The sequence below is a fragment of the Gracilinanus agilis genome, chromosome 1 (assembly GCF_016433145.1).
Source record: "Gracilinanus agilis isolate LMUSP501 chromosome 1, AgileGrace, whole genome shotgun sequence".
Lineage (NCBI taxonomy): Eukaryota > Metazoa > Chordata > Mammalia > Didelphimorphia > Didelphidae > Gracilinanus > Gracilinanus agilis.
The window spans coordinates 758,020,682-758,034,930 of NC_058130.1; the positions used below are offsets into that span (position 1 = coordinate 758,020,682).

Sequence of the window (14,249 nt, forward strand, 5' to 3'; positions counted from 1 at the left end):
TTCTCATTTCTTGTTTTCTTTCTGATCTTGGTTGCATTAGTTTTGTTTGTACAAAACCTTTTATATTTAATGTAATCATAATTATCCACTTCATTTTTCATAATGTTCTCTATATCTTATTTGGCCTTAAATTCCTTCCTTATCCAAAAATTTGATCAATAAATGTTTCCATGCTCCCCTAATTTGCTTATGGTGTCAAACTTTATTTCTAGATCAAGTATTCATTTTGATTTTATCCTGGTGTGTGGTGTGAGATATTGGTCTGTGTCTAGTCTCTGCCATACTGCTCTCTAGTTTTCTCAGCAGTTTTTGTCAAACAGTGAGTTATTGCCCCAAAAGCTTGTACCTTGGATTCATCAAACTCTAAGTTGCTCCGGACAATAACTGGCACGTATTGATTATCTAACCTATTCCACTGATCCACCACTCTATTTCTTAGCTAGTATCAGATTATTCTGATGATTATGTAGGTGCTATTATTATTTCCATTTTATAGATTCGAAAACCGAGGCTGAGAAGTTCAGTGATTTGTCTAGAATCACCCAACTAGTAAGTGTTTGAGTCAGGACTTCTGGTCAGGAAATATACTCTTATTTACTGCATCATGGAGCTGCTGTTAACTTGGCATGTGGCCTTGGGCAAGTTCCTTCCCCAATCTCATCTTAGGTTTCTGCATCTGTATAGAGAGGAGGTTAGACTGGATCATCTCCAAGATCCCTCTTCCAGCTTGAATACTGATTCTGGCATTGTTTGTAGGCTCTGTGAGATGAAGAGCTTCCTTCAGCTGGGTCAGAACCATGGACAGTTCATAGATATTACTGGAGCTCTGTCAGCCTCTTCCAGCAGACAAAGCCTTTCCTTCACATCAACTTGGAGTCATAAATCATAGAAAGTAGAATTGCAGAGAAAGGGACCTTAAAGAATATCTAAATAAAACCTTTATTTACAGATGAAATCACCATTCTTCCTTATGCCTGCCCCCCCTTTCTCTCTCGCCCCCTTTCTGACTCCTCTCTCCTCTTGGAAAAAAAGAATATTATCTCCTCGAGAGGAATTATCTTGCTTTTTGTATTGATATCCCCCATGTTTAACACAGAACTTGGCACATAGTATATGCTCAATACATGCTTTCTTGTTCATTTATTTATTCATGTGATTTATTCAAAGTCACATAGGTAGAAATGTCTTGGTCAAGGGCTTATTTAAAATTCCCATGAGAACCTGGAATTTGCTTTCCCTGGCAGAGTTGCCTGAGTGGTTTTCAAGGAGAACTGTGAAGACCAGATGTGCTCTTTGCTCCTAAATTGCAGGCACCTGCTGAGATTTCAGTACTCTATTCACAGTTTGGCATTCGTGGGATTATAGAAGGAATAATTTGCCTGGAAAGGAACTTTTAAGACTCTTTTGGACCTCTAGTAATACTGTGGGAGATTAGCATTGGAAATACCTTCAGCAAATTCTTCTTTGTTTCTTTCTTTGAATACTATGACTACCACGCACATAGAGTTACATACTGCATTCCACACAGAAACCCTCTCCCATGGACTGATCTCATAGAGGTCCCTATGGAATAGACAAAAGCACTTTCATTTTTCAAAACAATTCATACAAAGCAACAGCTCAGGCTTTGAGTTTGCTTTCCTTTAATTCTGGTTCTCTCGCACCCTGGGGCTTTATCAATGTATCCAAAGGCCCAGCTCTTCCTGTTGGCAGGCTGGCATCATCTAGAAAGTTAGAGGAATCCAAGTAACTGGCTGAAAGACCTTTCAGCTCTAGCTATGATTTTATGGTAATAGAGAGCCACTAAATCTGTAGGTCTGGGAAGTGACATGATCAAACCTGTCCTTTGGGGATATCCCTTTGGCAGCTACATGGAGGATTAGAGTCTGGAGAGACTTGAGACAAGATACTGAGGCACAGTGAATAGAATCCTAGACTTGGGTTCTGGAAGCTCCTTTCATTTTTACTTATGTTCTACTATTTGTGATCCCCTTTGGGGTTTCTTGGTAGAGATACTGGAGAGGTTTACCATTTCCTTCACCAACTCATATGACAGATGAGGAAACTGAGGCAAATAGGGTTAAATAACTTGCCCAGGATCACTTAGCTAGGAAGTGTTAGAAGCTATATTTGAACTCTACCCAGCATACACCTATGTATAAAAACTGCCTCTCATTATCTTCTAGCTTATATGACTATGGGTAGATCACTTAGTTCCTCTGAGCCTCAGTTGCCTCATCTATAAAATATGGGAAGTGGTTTAACCAGATCAGTGACTAGATCAGTGGTATTAGACTCAAACAGAAACTGGTCACATATTGATTTAGTTTCAAAATGTAATTTTATCTGTGTTTTATTGTGTTTTAATTTATTTTTAAAATATTTTCCAATTATTTTACTTAAAAACCCACATTATCTTCTATTTCAGAATCAATGCTAAGTATTGTTTCCATAGCAGAAGAGTGGTAAAGGCTAAGCAATTTGGATTAAGTGACTTGCCCAGGGTAACATAGCTAGGAAGTATCAGAGGCCAGATTTGAACCCAAGACCTCCTAACTCCAAACCTGGTTCTCTATCCACTGAGCCACCTAGCTTCCCTTATCCAAGTCTTTGCCATCTTTATGATTTCAAGATTCAGTGATTTTTTTTGGATTTGAATATTTTATTTTTTTAGAAAAATTTTCCATGGTCATATGATTCTTGTTTTTTACTTTCCCCTTCACCCCCCCCCCCATATCCAATGCACATTTCCACTGGTTTTAACATGTGTGATCAATCAAGACTTATTTACATATTATTTATAGTTGCATTGGTGTGGTCGTTTCAAGTCTACATCCCCAACCATGTCCGCATCAACCCATGTGTTCAAGCAGTTGTTTTTCTTCTGTGTTTCCACTCCCACAGTTCTTCCTCTGGATGTGGGTAGTGTTCTTTCTCATAAATCCCTCAGAATTGTCCTGGGTCATTGCATTGCTGCTAGGACAGAAGTCCATTACATTCGATTTTATCAGAGTGTTATCAGTCTCTATGTACAATGTTCTTCTGGATCTGCTCCTTTCACTCTGCATCAATTCCTGGAGCTCTTTCCAGTTCACATGGAATTCCTCCAGTCAAGGTTCAGTGATTTTAAAGAGAAACGTCACTAATATTTTTAGTGACTGAATCAAGCAGCATAAAACATGCCCCCTGGTCAACTTTTTTAAAATACAAATCTAGTTATGCAGGAAAGACTCTATAATACTCTACTTACTAGAGAGAACAGTGTAGTGGGTAAGTGAGGAAAGAACTCACTTAGAGCCATCTGCTAGAGGAATTAGGAGAAAGTAGTCATTTGGTAGCTTCTTATTTTGACTAGTTACTCTTACTAATGAAATCCTCAACTTAGTTGTTTCTCTGCTGCCAAAGGGTTTCAGTGTTCTCTAAATTTAGGCACCCTGACACAAAGCTCCAGTTACCCTGCCCTAGTTACCATTCTGATTTTAAAAATTTGTGAGGTCTAGCAACATCCTTTTAATGTTCCTCCTTCAAAAACACAAATAATTCTTAGAAATCTTCCTGTCACTCTGAGTTAATAACAACAGTTGGCATTCATATGGCCCCTTAAACTTGTCTCATTTGAGATAAGTAACTACAGCTATTTTCCTATTACAGATGAAAAAACTGAAGCCTAGAGAGGTTAATTGACCTCATGACTTGTCAGGACCTGAGAAACTTTCAGGAAACCAGTCTTTGGCTTCTGGTGGAAATATTGTTGCATATTTAAAGGAACTGATAAGTTCTAAGTACCGGTGATTATCATGAAATGTGCCTGTGGTTTAAGTTAACCCAACACTGGGAACTTCATCAGGCCAAAACATAGAAAGAATCGAGAGATGGAAAGCTCTCATTTTTGTGCAATGTGTTCAAACGATAGTGTCGTATTCAGTGTGGGCTTATGATCCCCACTTACCAGGAACACCCAAAACCCTGATTCCTTTCCTTCCTAGACCCAACCTCCCACCCACTACTTTTTTCATATTAAAATATTTCCCTTGGTGTATGGATGGATTTTATTTATCGTTTTTCTTTTTTGTGGGCAGGATTTCAACCAAGTTCTTTCTGAGTCTAATTCAGCATTCTCTCCACGATGCCACTGTGCCCTACACAGAGATCATTTTTGCCTTATCTATCTTATCAAATTGTTGTGAGATGATGGCAGTAATGTCTACAAGACACTTTGTTAACCATGGATATAACATGACACTGTGTGAATCGAGTCTTTGGTTGCCATTATTATTCCATGTGTGATTGTCACTGAGAATCAAAGACTTTGTTCCTGTCTCCATCACTAACCTCTTCCCCCCCCAATAATCTGAATCTCCAGTAGGTGAAAAGCATTTAGTTGGAAAAACTCATCCATGTTTTTGCTCTTTACTCTTGGAACGAGAACAGAGAAATCAACAGGAGGCAGTGAGTTCCACAGAGGCAGACTGGAGACGTTTTGAAACACAGGCTTTGCTGTTTGTCTACTGCGTCTTCTGTGGCCAGGGAATTAGGTTTAGAGGAATGCATGATGCCCTCGAGGTGGGTTCTGCCCATCTGCTAGAGAGGAAAATTATCAGAAGGGCTCTGCATGTGCATGTTCTGTGGGATCCTCCTGTTTGCTTAGTAATCCAAGCTCATAGGATTAGATCTGGGAAACTAGAGGACTCTGTGGGTCATGTACCCATTTGAGTTCTTGTAAAGTGATATATGGAGGGAATAAACTAGACTGTCTAAGATCTGGGTCATTCTGAATAGCCAGGGGACCAGGGATAAGTGTGAGGTTTGGGGGGAATGATGATGCAGAAATTCTTATGATTTATTCTCTGTTGGCTAGACCCTTAGTATGTCAAGTGATGGCCATGGAGGTTTACAAAAGCTATAGATAAATTGGAGAAAGGCAAGTGATGAAGAGTAATTATTAAAGTGATGGGAAACCAGTCCTAGAAAAAAAAGTGCAAAGCTCTCTAAGGTTCCTTGTCATGCAGAGGGACCATAGACTTTCCAACACTCCTTCATTCAGTCTTTACCACATTTGGTCTTTTAGCTTCTTGTTATTTGAGGGTACAGATTGAAGTTGAACATCTAGACCAGTGATTCCCAAAGTGGGCACCACCACCCCCTGGTGGGTGCTGCAGCGATCCAGGGGTGATGGTGATGGCCACAGGTGCATTTGGGGGTGGTGAATAACTGTAAGGGGGCAGTGATAGTATGTGACAAGGGGCGCTAAGTAATATTTTTCTGGAAAGGGGGTGGTAAGCCAAAAAAGTTTGGGAACCACTGATCTAGACCAGTGTTTTAATTGGTGAAAAGAATTCCCACTGAGGAAACTCCCTCAAAGACTTGCTAGCTGTGTGACTCTGAACAAGTCACTCAACTTCTCTGTCCTTCATTTTCCTCATCTGTAAAATGAGGGGGTTAGATTAGATGATCTCTGAGGTCCCTTATAGATCCCTGATTCTAGAGTCTTGTGATCCATCCAGGGCAGGGGTCTGTTGACCTCAGAGTAATCCATGTGTAGATTCCGGGAGTTCTGTGACTCTGATGGGACATCTCTACTTCAACATGATTGGTTTCCTTTGTAATCTTATGAATTAAAAGACATTATTGTCAGTAACGGTTCATAGGTTTCTCTAGACCTCCAAAGGAGACCAGGGCATCACAAGGGTTAAGAATTCCAGATCTAGATCTCCTTGTGTTCTGGTCTGTTTTTACCTACCCAGGACACCAGCTTATGTTTTCTTCCAGTGTCCAAACTCCTGGACACTAGGGAGGAGTGGGAGAGAATGTGTGAGGCAAGGTGGGAGGGACAGAGGAGGAGTAAGAGGGAGAGTAGACATGACTTTCACTTCCCAACTTCAAGTGTCAAAAGGCAATTTCATGCCTGCTGACACAATTTGGAGGAGCAGAAATAATAGATGCTGACAGCTAATGGGGCTGGAGCACTATTTACTGATTGGGCTTAATTTTTTCCTTCTTTAATGGAGGCAAAGCGCTCTAGTGGTCTAACAACGACTGGGCTCAACCCTGTACCCCTCCCTGAGATAATGAAACTCTCAGTTTAGTCAGTGAACCATAGCGTGAAATACTTTATTAATCATCCTCCTTATAGCTTGTCAGAGCATTGAGTTTTTCCAACTTGTTTTTAAAAGCATTTCAGCATCCATTATCTCTTTTCAACCTCTCCATAATCTTATGAGGTAGATGGGACAGGGATTACTGTGACTATTTTACAGATGAGGAACCCAAGATTCTGAGAATGGATGTGACTGGCCCAAAACTCACATTGAATCCTGTGAGAGAGATATAGCAGGATTATTCCCATTATCACTCTCCTGCCTTGGAACCAATATTTAGTATCGATTCTAAGACAGAAGATAAGGGTCTAAATTTTTTTAAAGCTATATAAATAAGCAAGCAGAATGAATTAATGCATAGATAGATAAATGAATGAATGAATAAATATAAAATCTCATTTGCATCTTATAACTACTCCTTATGAAAGGTACCAAAAGCATTATTATTTCCATATTCTAGACAAGGAAACTAAGACTCAGCTATGTGTTCTGGCCATTCATTTCTCCAAAACCATGGTGGTGAACCTTTTAGAGACAGAGTGCCCAAAATACAGCCTCATGCCACATGCCAGCTGCCCTTTTTACCCATACAAGGGAGGGAGGAAGCACTCCCATTGGGTACTGGGCAGAGCAGTGGGTGATGTGAGAAATTTCCTCAGGCATGGTGGATGAGGGAAGGGAGCAGCCCCCTCCGACACATGTGCCATAGGTTCACCAACATGTGCCCAGAATAATTTTATTGGGAGGTTTCTAGCACCTTCCCTACAAGGGCTTGTCTCTTTCTGTTCAATTTTTCTGTGCACGATCATAGGGTTTTGCATTTGCATTTCAGGCTCCCAACAGGATGGTCTGTCCGCCCTGACCAGCCTGCAGGATCAAGAAAGAATGAAGAGCTGACTGATGAAGAAAAGGAGATTATCAACAGAGTGATCGCCCGAGCTGAGAAAATGGAGGAGATGGAGCAGGAGCGCATAGGGTAAGGCGGTGACATTTCCAATCAACCCCTTGAAACCTTGACTTGTGAAGACAAGCCCTGAGCAGGTTCTGGCCCAGAGTTTCTGCTCCATGAATGTGGGAACCTGAGGCTTTGGGATAGAATAAAGTTCTGCAGAAGGTTTGGATTTAGGAGTTGCTCTGGGTCAATAATAAGTCAAAAAGGATTTATGAAGCACTTGCTATGTGCCAGGCACTGTACTAAACACTGAACATAGACAAAGAAAAGCAAAATCAAGTCCTGCCCTCAGGATTATTGAAGTTTAAGTGGGGAGATTCCATACAAACAACTAGATGGCTATAATGCAGATAAAGAATAAATTCTAGATAGTGTCAAGGCTTCCTGCAGAAGGTGGGATTTTAGCTGAGACTTGAAGGAAGCCCGGAGGTGGGGATAAGGAGGGAGAACATTTCAGGCATGGAGAACAGCAGAGAAAATGCTCAGAGTTGGGAGACCGACTGTATCATGCAGGGAACAGTAAGGAGGGAACACTGAATGGTAGGTGGAGGGGTAGAAGATAAGAGAAGATTGGAAAAGCAGGAAGGGGCCAAGTTATAAAGAGCCTGTCATAGTTGATTTGCTGAGATTGGTCCCAGTTTTAAATTTTAGGTTCTAAAGCCTGTCCCAGCCCTGACACTCTCAGGCTTCTCCCAGTTCTAAAATGTTTTGTTCTGATGCCCTTCCTAGTTGGCATTCTCTGTTCTAAGATCCTTCCCAGCTTGGACATCCCCTGTTCTAAGGCTTTTCCCAGCTTCGACATCTTCTGATTCTCTACATCTTACAGGCTGTCTCAGATAATTCCATAAGCCTGGAATAAGATACTCCCCACCCTCCTGCCCCCAGATTTCTTGCTTCAGGGTGTTGCTAAACCGCCTCCTGTTCTGACCCTTTTTCAAGTCTTCCCTGTATCATGCAGAGCTGGGCAGAGGCTTGGGGGCTCTTTGCCCCATCTCAGGGGAGAAGCTGCCCCTCTCCCTTGCCAGCTTGTGGTTTCCTCAGGCTCTTCTGCAGCCTGGCAGCCTGGGGGAAGGAAGACATCTTGGCTGCCTTTATGAAAACCCCCAAGTGCCTGCCCGAGCTGGCTTCTGCCCTACTTAAGTTGGCTTTAGAATTTTGTTCAGGGGTCTGAAAAATGGCCACACCATGAGCTGTGGGCAAGAAGCTAGTTTGGGCAAAACATTCGGGGCATCGGGTTCTGAATGGGTCTGGAGTGCCCATCTGGGGCCAAATGTTTGTTCTGGGCTCATTCCCAGGCCCAGGGTGGCTGAGGCTTTTGTTCCCTGTCTCTGATAGTGTAAGGATGGCACAAGGTGATTTGCCTCAAAGAACAGCTTTCCTTTCTCTCCTACATTCGCTCCATTCACAAAAAATCACAGGATCATGGAAAGACTCAGAGTTGGAAGCCTCTGTCTAGTTCCACCTGAAGGTGAAAGAGAAAGAACTCCTATTCATAAGAGGCTGGCATGCCATCAGGGCAGCCAGGAGACACATAGGTAAAGAGATCCAGAATAAATAGAGAATAAGGACAGGGAGTTAAATTCAAGGAAGTTAGCAACTTTCATTCTCTGTAAGTCCTACCCACGGTTCCTAGTTTTACCCTCTGGGGCCAAGCAGAACAAGGCTAAGCCTTCAACCTTTCAATAAAAGGAAGCATTTACCAAGGGGTACGTGCCAGGAACTGTGCTGCATAATGGAGATACCAAGACAAAACCCTCCAGAGGCTTATATTCTGTTCAGGGGAAATAACAGGCACCCAAAGGCAAAAGGAAGAGTAGACTGGAAAAGGTATCCAACTTGGAGTCACAGGACCTGTGTTCAAATCCCACCTCTCCTACTTACTAAGTAGATCCCCTTGGACTAGTTATTTACTCCAAGGATCTTAGTTTCCTCAACTGTGAAATGAGGAAGCGGGACTCAATCTCACAGATCTCTTCCAGCTCTGAATCCATGATGGTACATAAGATCAATCAATCAGTCAGTAAGCATTTATTAGAGCCAGGTGGCTCAGTGGATAAAGAACCTGGGTTCAAATATGACCTTGGTTTCTTCATAGCTTCATGACCCTGGGCAAGTCACTTAACCCCAGTTGCCTAGTCCTTACCAGTCTTCTGCCTTGGAATAGATATTTATTGATTCTAAAATGGAAGGTAAAGGTTTAAAAAACAAAAAAGCCTGATGCAGGAGGTGGCTTCACAGTCATGCTTTGAAGGGGAGCATTAATTTCTCCTCCTCCTTCTCCTCCCTTTGCCCTCCCACTGGGGACCTACCTTGTCAGATGACTATAATGAAAGTAATTGTGCATCCTTTTCACAAAGGGATGGGGAGACCAGAAGGCTTCTTCCGTTCAGGGTCAGCTCCCTCCAAGCACATGGGTTCTCAGAAATAACCCAGTGACAGATGGTGAAAAAATCAACAAAATTAAGTTATTAACCTTAGTGACCAGGCAGAGCAGCAGAGAGACACTTGGAGATTGGAACCTCGGCTTCATCTCCCATATTTTTGGTGGAAAGTGAAAGAGGACTTGAGCAGAGGAAAAAGGATTTTACTTGGACCTTGACTCAGTTGAATGATGGGGACCCCTTTGTGAAAGGCTTATGGATGTAGAAAAGGCTCTGGATTAATGATGTGGACATTCAGGGGCTACTACTAACGAGCTGTGTGACCTTGGCTAACTCACTTTAACTGATGATGTGGCATTTCACTCTCCTGCTTGGCCCCTTGTGAATGCTCTCCAGCTTATCGCTGTTCTTCCTAAAATGAAGGGCCCCAGAGGATGCCATGTGTGGTCTGAACAGGGCAGATGATAATAGGACTATTGACTTCTTAGTCCCAGAAGAATGTCAGGTCATTGAAGGCAGGAGGAAATTTTGGTTCTGTCCATCAATGGGCATTTATTAAGCACTGACTAGGTACCAGGCATTGTGCTAAACTCTAGGGATGTAAAGAAAAGCCAAAAAGAGGGCCCTGCCTGCAAGGAACTTACAGTCTAATGCTTGAGACAATGTGCCAATAACTAGGTGTATCCAATGTGGAGCCAGTGTAAAAGGAAGGTCATCTCAGAGGAAAGGCACCAGAGGGAGGAAGAACTGGAAAGACCTGTTGCAGAGGGTGAGATTTGAGCTTAGTCATGGGCAGCTAGGCAGTGAAGGAGAGGAGGAAGAACATTTCCAAGTAATCTCATGTGGGACTAAGAGAAAAGAGAGTAGGACATCGTTTTCCTTGACCAATACATCCCAAGACCCTTCACGTAAGTGGAAAATTGCTGATAATAGCGAACCCCATTATTTAATAAGTATTTCTTATATGGTGGTTCTATTTTGCACTTTTCAACATTTCTTAGGCTTCTCAGAGCTCCCAGCATCCACTACTCTTATACTTTGGGGCCATTATTATTAATAACTATAATAATAATAAATAGCTAATATAATAACTAAAATAAGAAATAGTGTTAATGAAACAAAGAGAAGCATCATTCTGATGTGGGCATGACTTATTTCAAGCAAGAACTCCAGATGAAGACCGATGCAGGAGCTAATGTTTGGCACAAAACAGGGTAACGACTCACCCTAATGCTTCTCAAAATGAGAACGACTGGGCGAGCTACTGCTGTGAGACTCTGTGTAACTTGGGGAAATGCCGTGGATTTAGTGTGTAATTGAAATTTTATGTCTTTTTCTACCTTTTTTTTTGATTGCCAATTGCATATACCTGAATTTGCGTGTGTTGAGTTTGCCTAACATGAGGTCCTACTGGGAGTCAGTGTAGTTAGGTGATAAGAGTACATGGAGGGGAAGGAGATGAAGGAAGATGGGAAAGGTAGGATGGGCATAGGTTATGGAAGATTGAATGCCAAAGAGAGCTTTCTGTAGCTGATTCTGGAGGCAATACAGAATCAGTGGACATCACAGACTTTCTCAGAAGTCAAATGAATTTGGGGTTCATAGTAGGTGCTTAATGAATGTTTATTAAATGTATGAATAAATTAATGGCACTATGCTTCTCTTACTGTAGGCATTGAGGTGGTATAGTAGTTAGAATGCTGGACCTAAAATCAAGAAGACCTGAGTTCAAATCCTGCCTCAGACATTTCCTAAGCTAGAACCCTGGGCACATCATTTCATTTCTCTGTGCTTCTGTTGTCTAATCTGTAAAATGAGGAGGTTAAGGGGTAGCTGGGTGGCTCAGTAGACTGAAAGCCAGACCTAGAGATGGGAGCTCCTAAGTTCAGATCTGGCCTCAGACACTTTCTAGCTGGGTGACCCTGGGCAAGTCACTTCACCCCCATTGCCTAGCTCTTACCACTCTTCTGCCTTGGAACCGATACACAGTATTGATTCTAAGATGGAAGGTGAAGGTTTAAAAAAATGAGGAAGTTAGACATGACCTTTAAGGACTCTTCCAGCTCTGTTCTATGATCCTATGAAATCCAAAAAGTCCAAGACCTTCTTCCTCGATATGTGGAGGAGAAAGAGCCTTGGAGTAACAAGACTTGAATTCAAACCCAGGTCTGCTACTTACTCATGATGGCCCTATGCAACCCAAGATTACATTCACTTTTTTTAATGGTTCTATCACCCTGTTAACTCTAACTGAGCTTTCAGTTCACCAAATGCATCAGATCACTTTTAGAGAAACTATTAGCTAACCGTCCCTCTTCTAGCTTGAATGGAAGCATCTTGCCCCTGTAAAGTTGGTTTCTTGAACCCAAATATATCCCTATGTAATTAGATCTTAGGAATCCATGATCTGAGTGATTGGTAAAACTGTTGAATAGAAGAGAACCAAGGAAGATCCTAGTAGCCCTCTATTAGAGACCTTCCTCCAGGTCAGTATCAATCCATTTATCACCATGTGAGGATTCCAGTGTTTCTGGATTGACCCTTGTCTACTATAATTCAGCCGATGTCATTCCTTCTTCAGCGGTGAACTAATGAGAAATGCTGCCAGAAGTCTTCCTGAAATCTTTGCTGTTTACCACCTGTGTAACCTTGAGCAATGCATTTAGTCTCTCTGGGCCTCAGTTTCCTCATCTGTATAATGGGGGAGGGATTGTCCTGTATGTCCTCTTGGGTCCTTTCCTATCTAGAATAGCCTCCCAAATCTACCAGTTTGATAACTCTCTCAAAGGAAGCTATGATGTTAGTCCAACCTATTTAATTTCTGATGAACCCATATTGGCTCACTCAACATTTTCCTTAAATGTAGTGCTTTAGATCTGATAGAACACTTGCCATCTATGACCTCATTTTGGTCCTCACTACAGTCCCATGAGACAGAGAAAGAATGCTTATTCCCATCTCACAGATGATTACACTGAGAAACACAATAATTAAGTGACTTGTCCAAGGTCATTGGACTAGTAAATGGAAGAGCCAGGATTCAGTCCTACAAGGTCTCCTGAGTCTGTTTCCAGGGTTCTCTTAGAAGTGAGGATGCTAGAGCTAGGATAGCCCTTAGAATAGAGAAGATTAGAACTTTGAGGAGCTTAGAATATAGAATGTCAGAATTGGGAAGAGCCTAAAACATAGAGTATTAGAGCTGGAGGGCCTTTAGAAGAATGTCAGGGGGCAGCCAGGTGGCTCAGTAAATTGATAGCCAGGTCTAGAGATCAGAGGTCCTAGGTTCAAATCCTGCTTCAAACACTTCCTAGCTATGTGATCTTGGGCAAGTCACTTAACCCCCATTGCTTAGCCCTTACCACTCTTGTGCCTTGGAACCAATACACAGTATTGATTATAAGACATAAGGTAAGGATTTAAAAAAAATAAAGAAGAGAGAATGTCAGAGCTGGGGGGGGCCTTAGAAGAGGGAATGCCTTAGAGCTGGGAGGGGTCTTAGAATAGGAGGTGTCAAGAGTTAATGGAATATAAGTTTCTTGAGCAAAGGATTCTGGTTTTTGTTACCATATCATCGGTGCTTAGCATGGTCCTTGGAACCTAAGTAGATATTAGTAAATGTATGTTGGTTGATTCATTCTACATTTCCTCAGTTTCCCATCCTCGTCTCAGGGGCATGAGGAGTGCCCCTTTTGATACGTAGGGCAGTAGAGAGGAATCAGGCTGGGACGGAAGGCTGAGACAAGACAGGGGAGAGATGGATGACAGTAATGAGAAACAGCAACAATTAATGAGTTTGGAATTCATCATCAGTGACCCCAGACACCTGGGTTTATGACACAGAAAGATGGGCTTTTCAGAATTCTTTCCTCAAATCGATGTGACACTGGAGGTTGTAAATTTCAGGTTCTGCTCAAAGGAGGTTTTTCTCCTGCCTTGAGAAGCTCGGATGCCAGAAAAAAGGTCAGTTTATTAAATTCATCAGTGATGACCCCCAGCTCTCCAATAAAAGTAGAAATAACAGGAAGAGCATTACAAGGAGAATAGCAAGGCTGTGAGGGTGTCTTTATATGTTGGATATATGTAAGAGAGACAGAGAGACTAAAAGAAAGGGAGATGGAGAAGAAGAGAGACGCAGAGAGTTTAAGAAACTGAGAGAGGCAGATAAAGAGACAACAAATGAGCGAGAAAGCACTGAACCTTTGAATGAATCATCACACCCTCAGGATCCAAATTTAATATCAGCTCCCTCCATGCAATTGTTCTGTCTTAAGGGGAAACCCAGGAATTCCGATTCTTTTCCTTGGTGATTCATCAGACAAGGCATGAAACTATTTTCCCCTTGCAAGTCTAGGGGATTTTGACTCAGTGTTCTCCATGCCATAAATAACATCCTCCTCAGAACTCTTCATATTTTATGTATAAGCACATTTTATTTTACTTTTTTTAAAGGTTTGAGTGATGTCATTCATTAAAAAAATACCTCCTCACCTCCCAATATCTACCCCCTCCCAATCAGATTATAATAGAAAAAATGGCAAATCTAAACCAACCAACACAGAGTCCACACTGCCCTCATAGTTTGACATTCCTGGTTCTTTAAATTTTGTAAACCAATTCATATATATTATTTCATCTGATCCCGAGAGGTCGTTATTATTATAATCTCCATTTTACAAAAGAAAAAAAATTCAGAGGTTATTTGACCTGCCCAGGTTCACATAGCTAGTAAATTTCTAAGGTAGGATTTGAAGCCATGTCTCCCTGATTTCAAGTCTACCATTCTCTCTCTCTCTCTCTCTCTCTCTCTCTCTCTCTCTC

The 14,249-nt window shown here is 41.9% G+C and overlaps 1 protein-coding gene across 1 annotated transcript in view; it reads left to right on the forward strand.

The window, feature by feature from the left end:
• The window catches only part of RPH3A (rabphilin 3A), a 116,821-nt gene that overhangs the window by 18,529 nt on the left and 84,043 nt on the right, over window positions 1–14,249 (forward strand). The window contains exon 4 of the mRNA XM_044685431.1: window positions 6,931–7,074. Coding sequence (XP_044541366.1) covers window positions 6,931–7,074 — 144 coding nt within the window. The remainder of the gene's footprint in view (window positions 1–6,930; window positions 7,075–14,249) is intronic.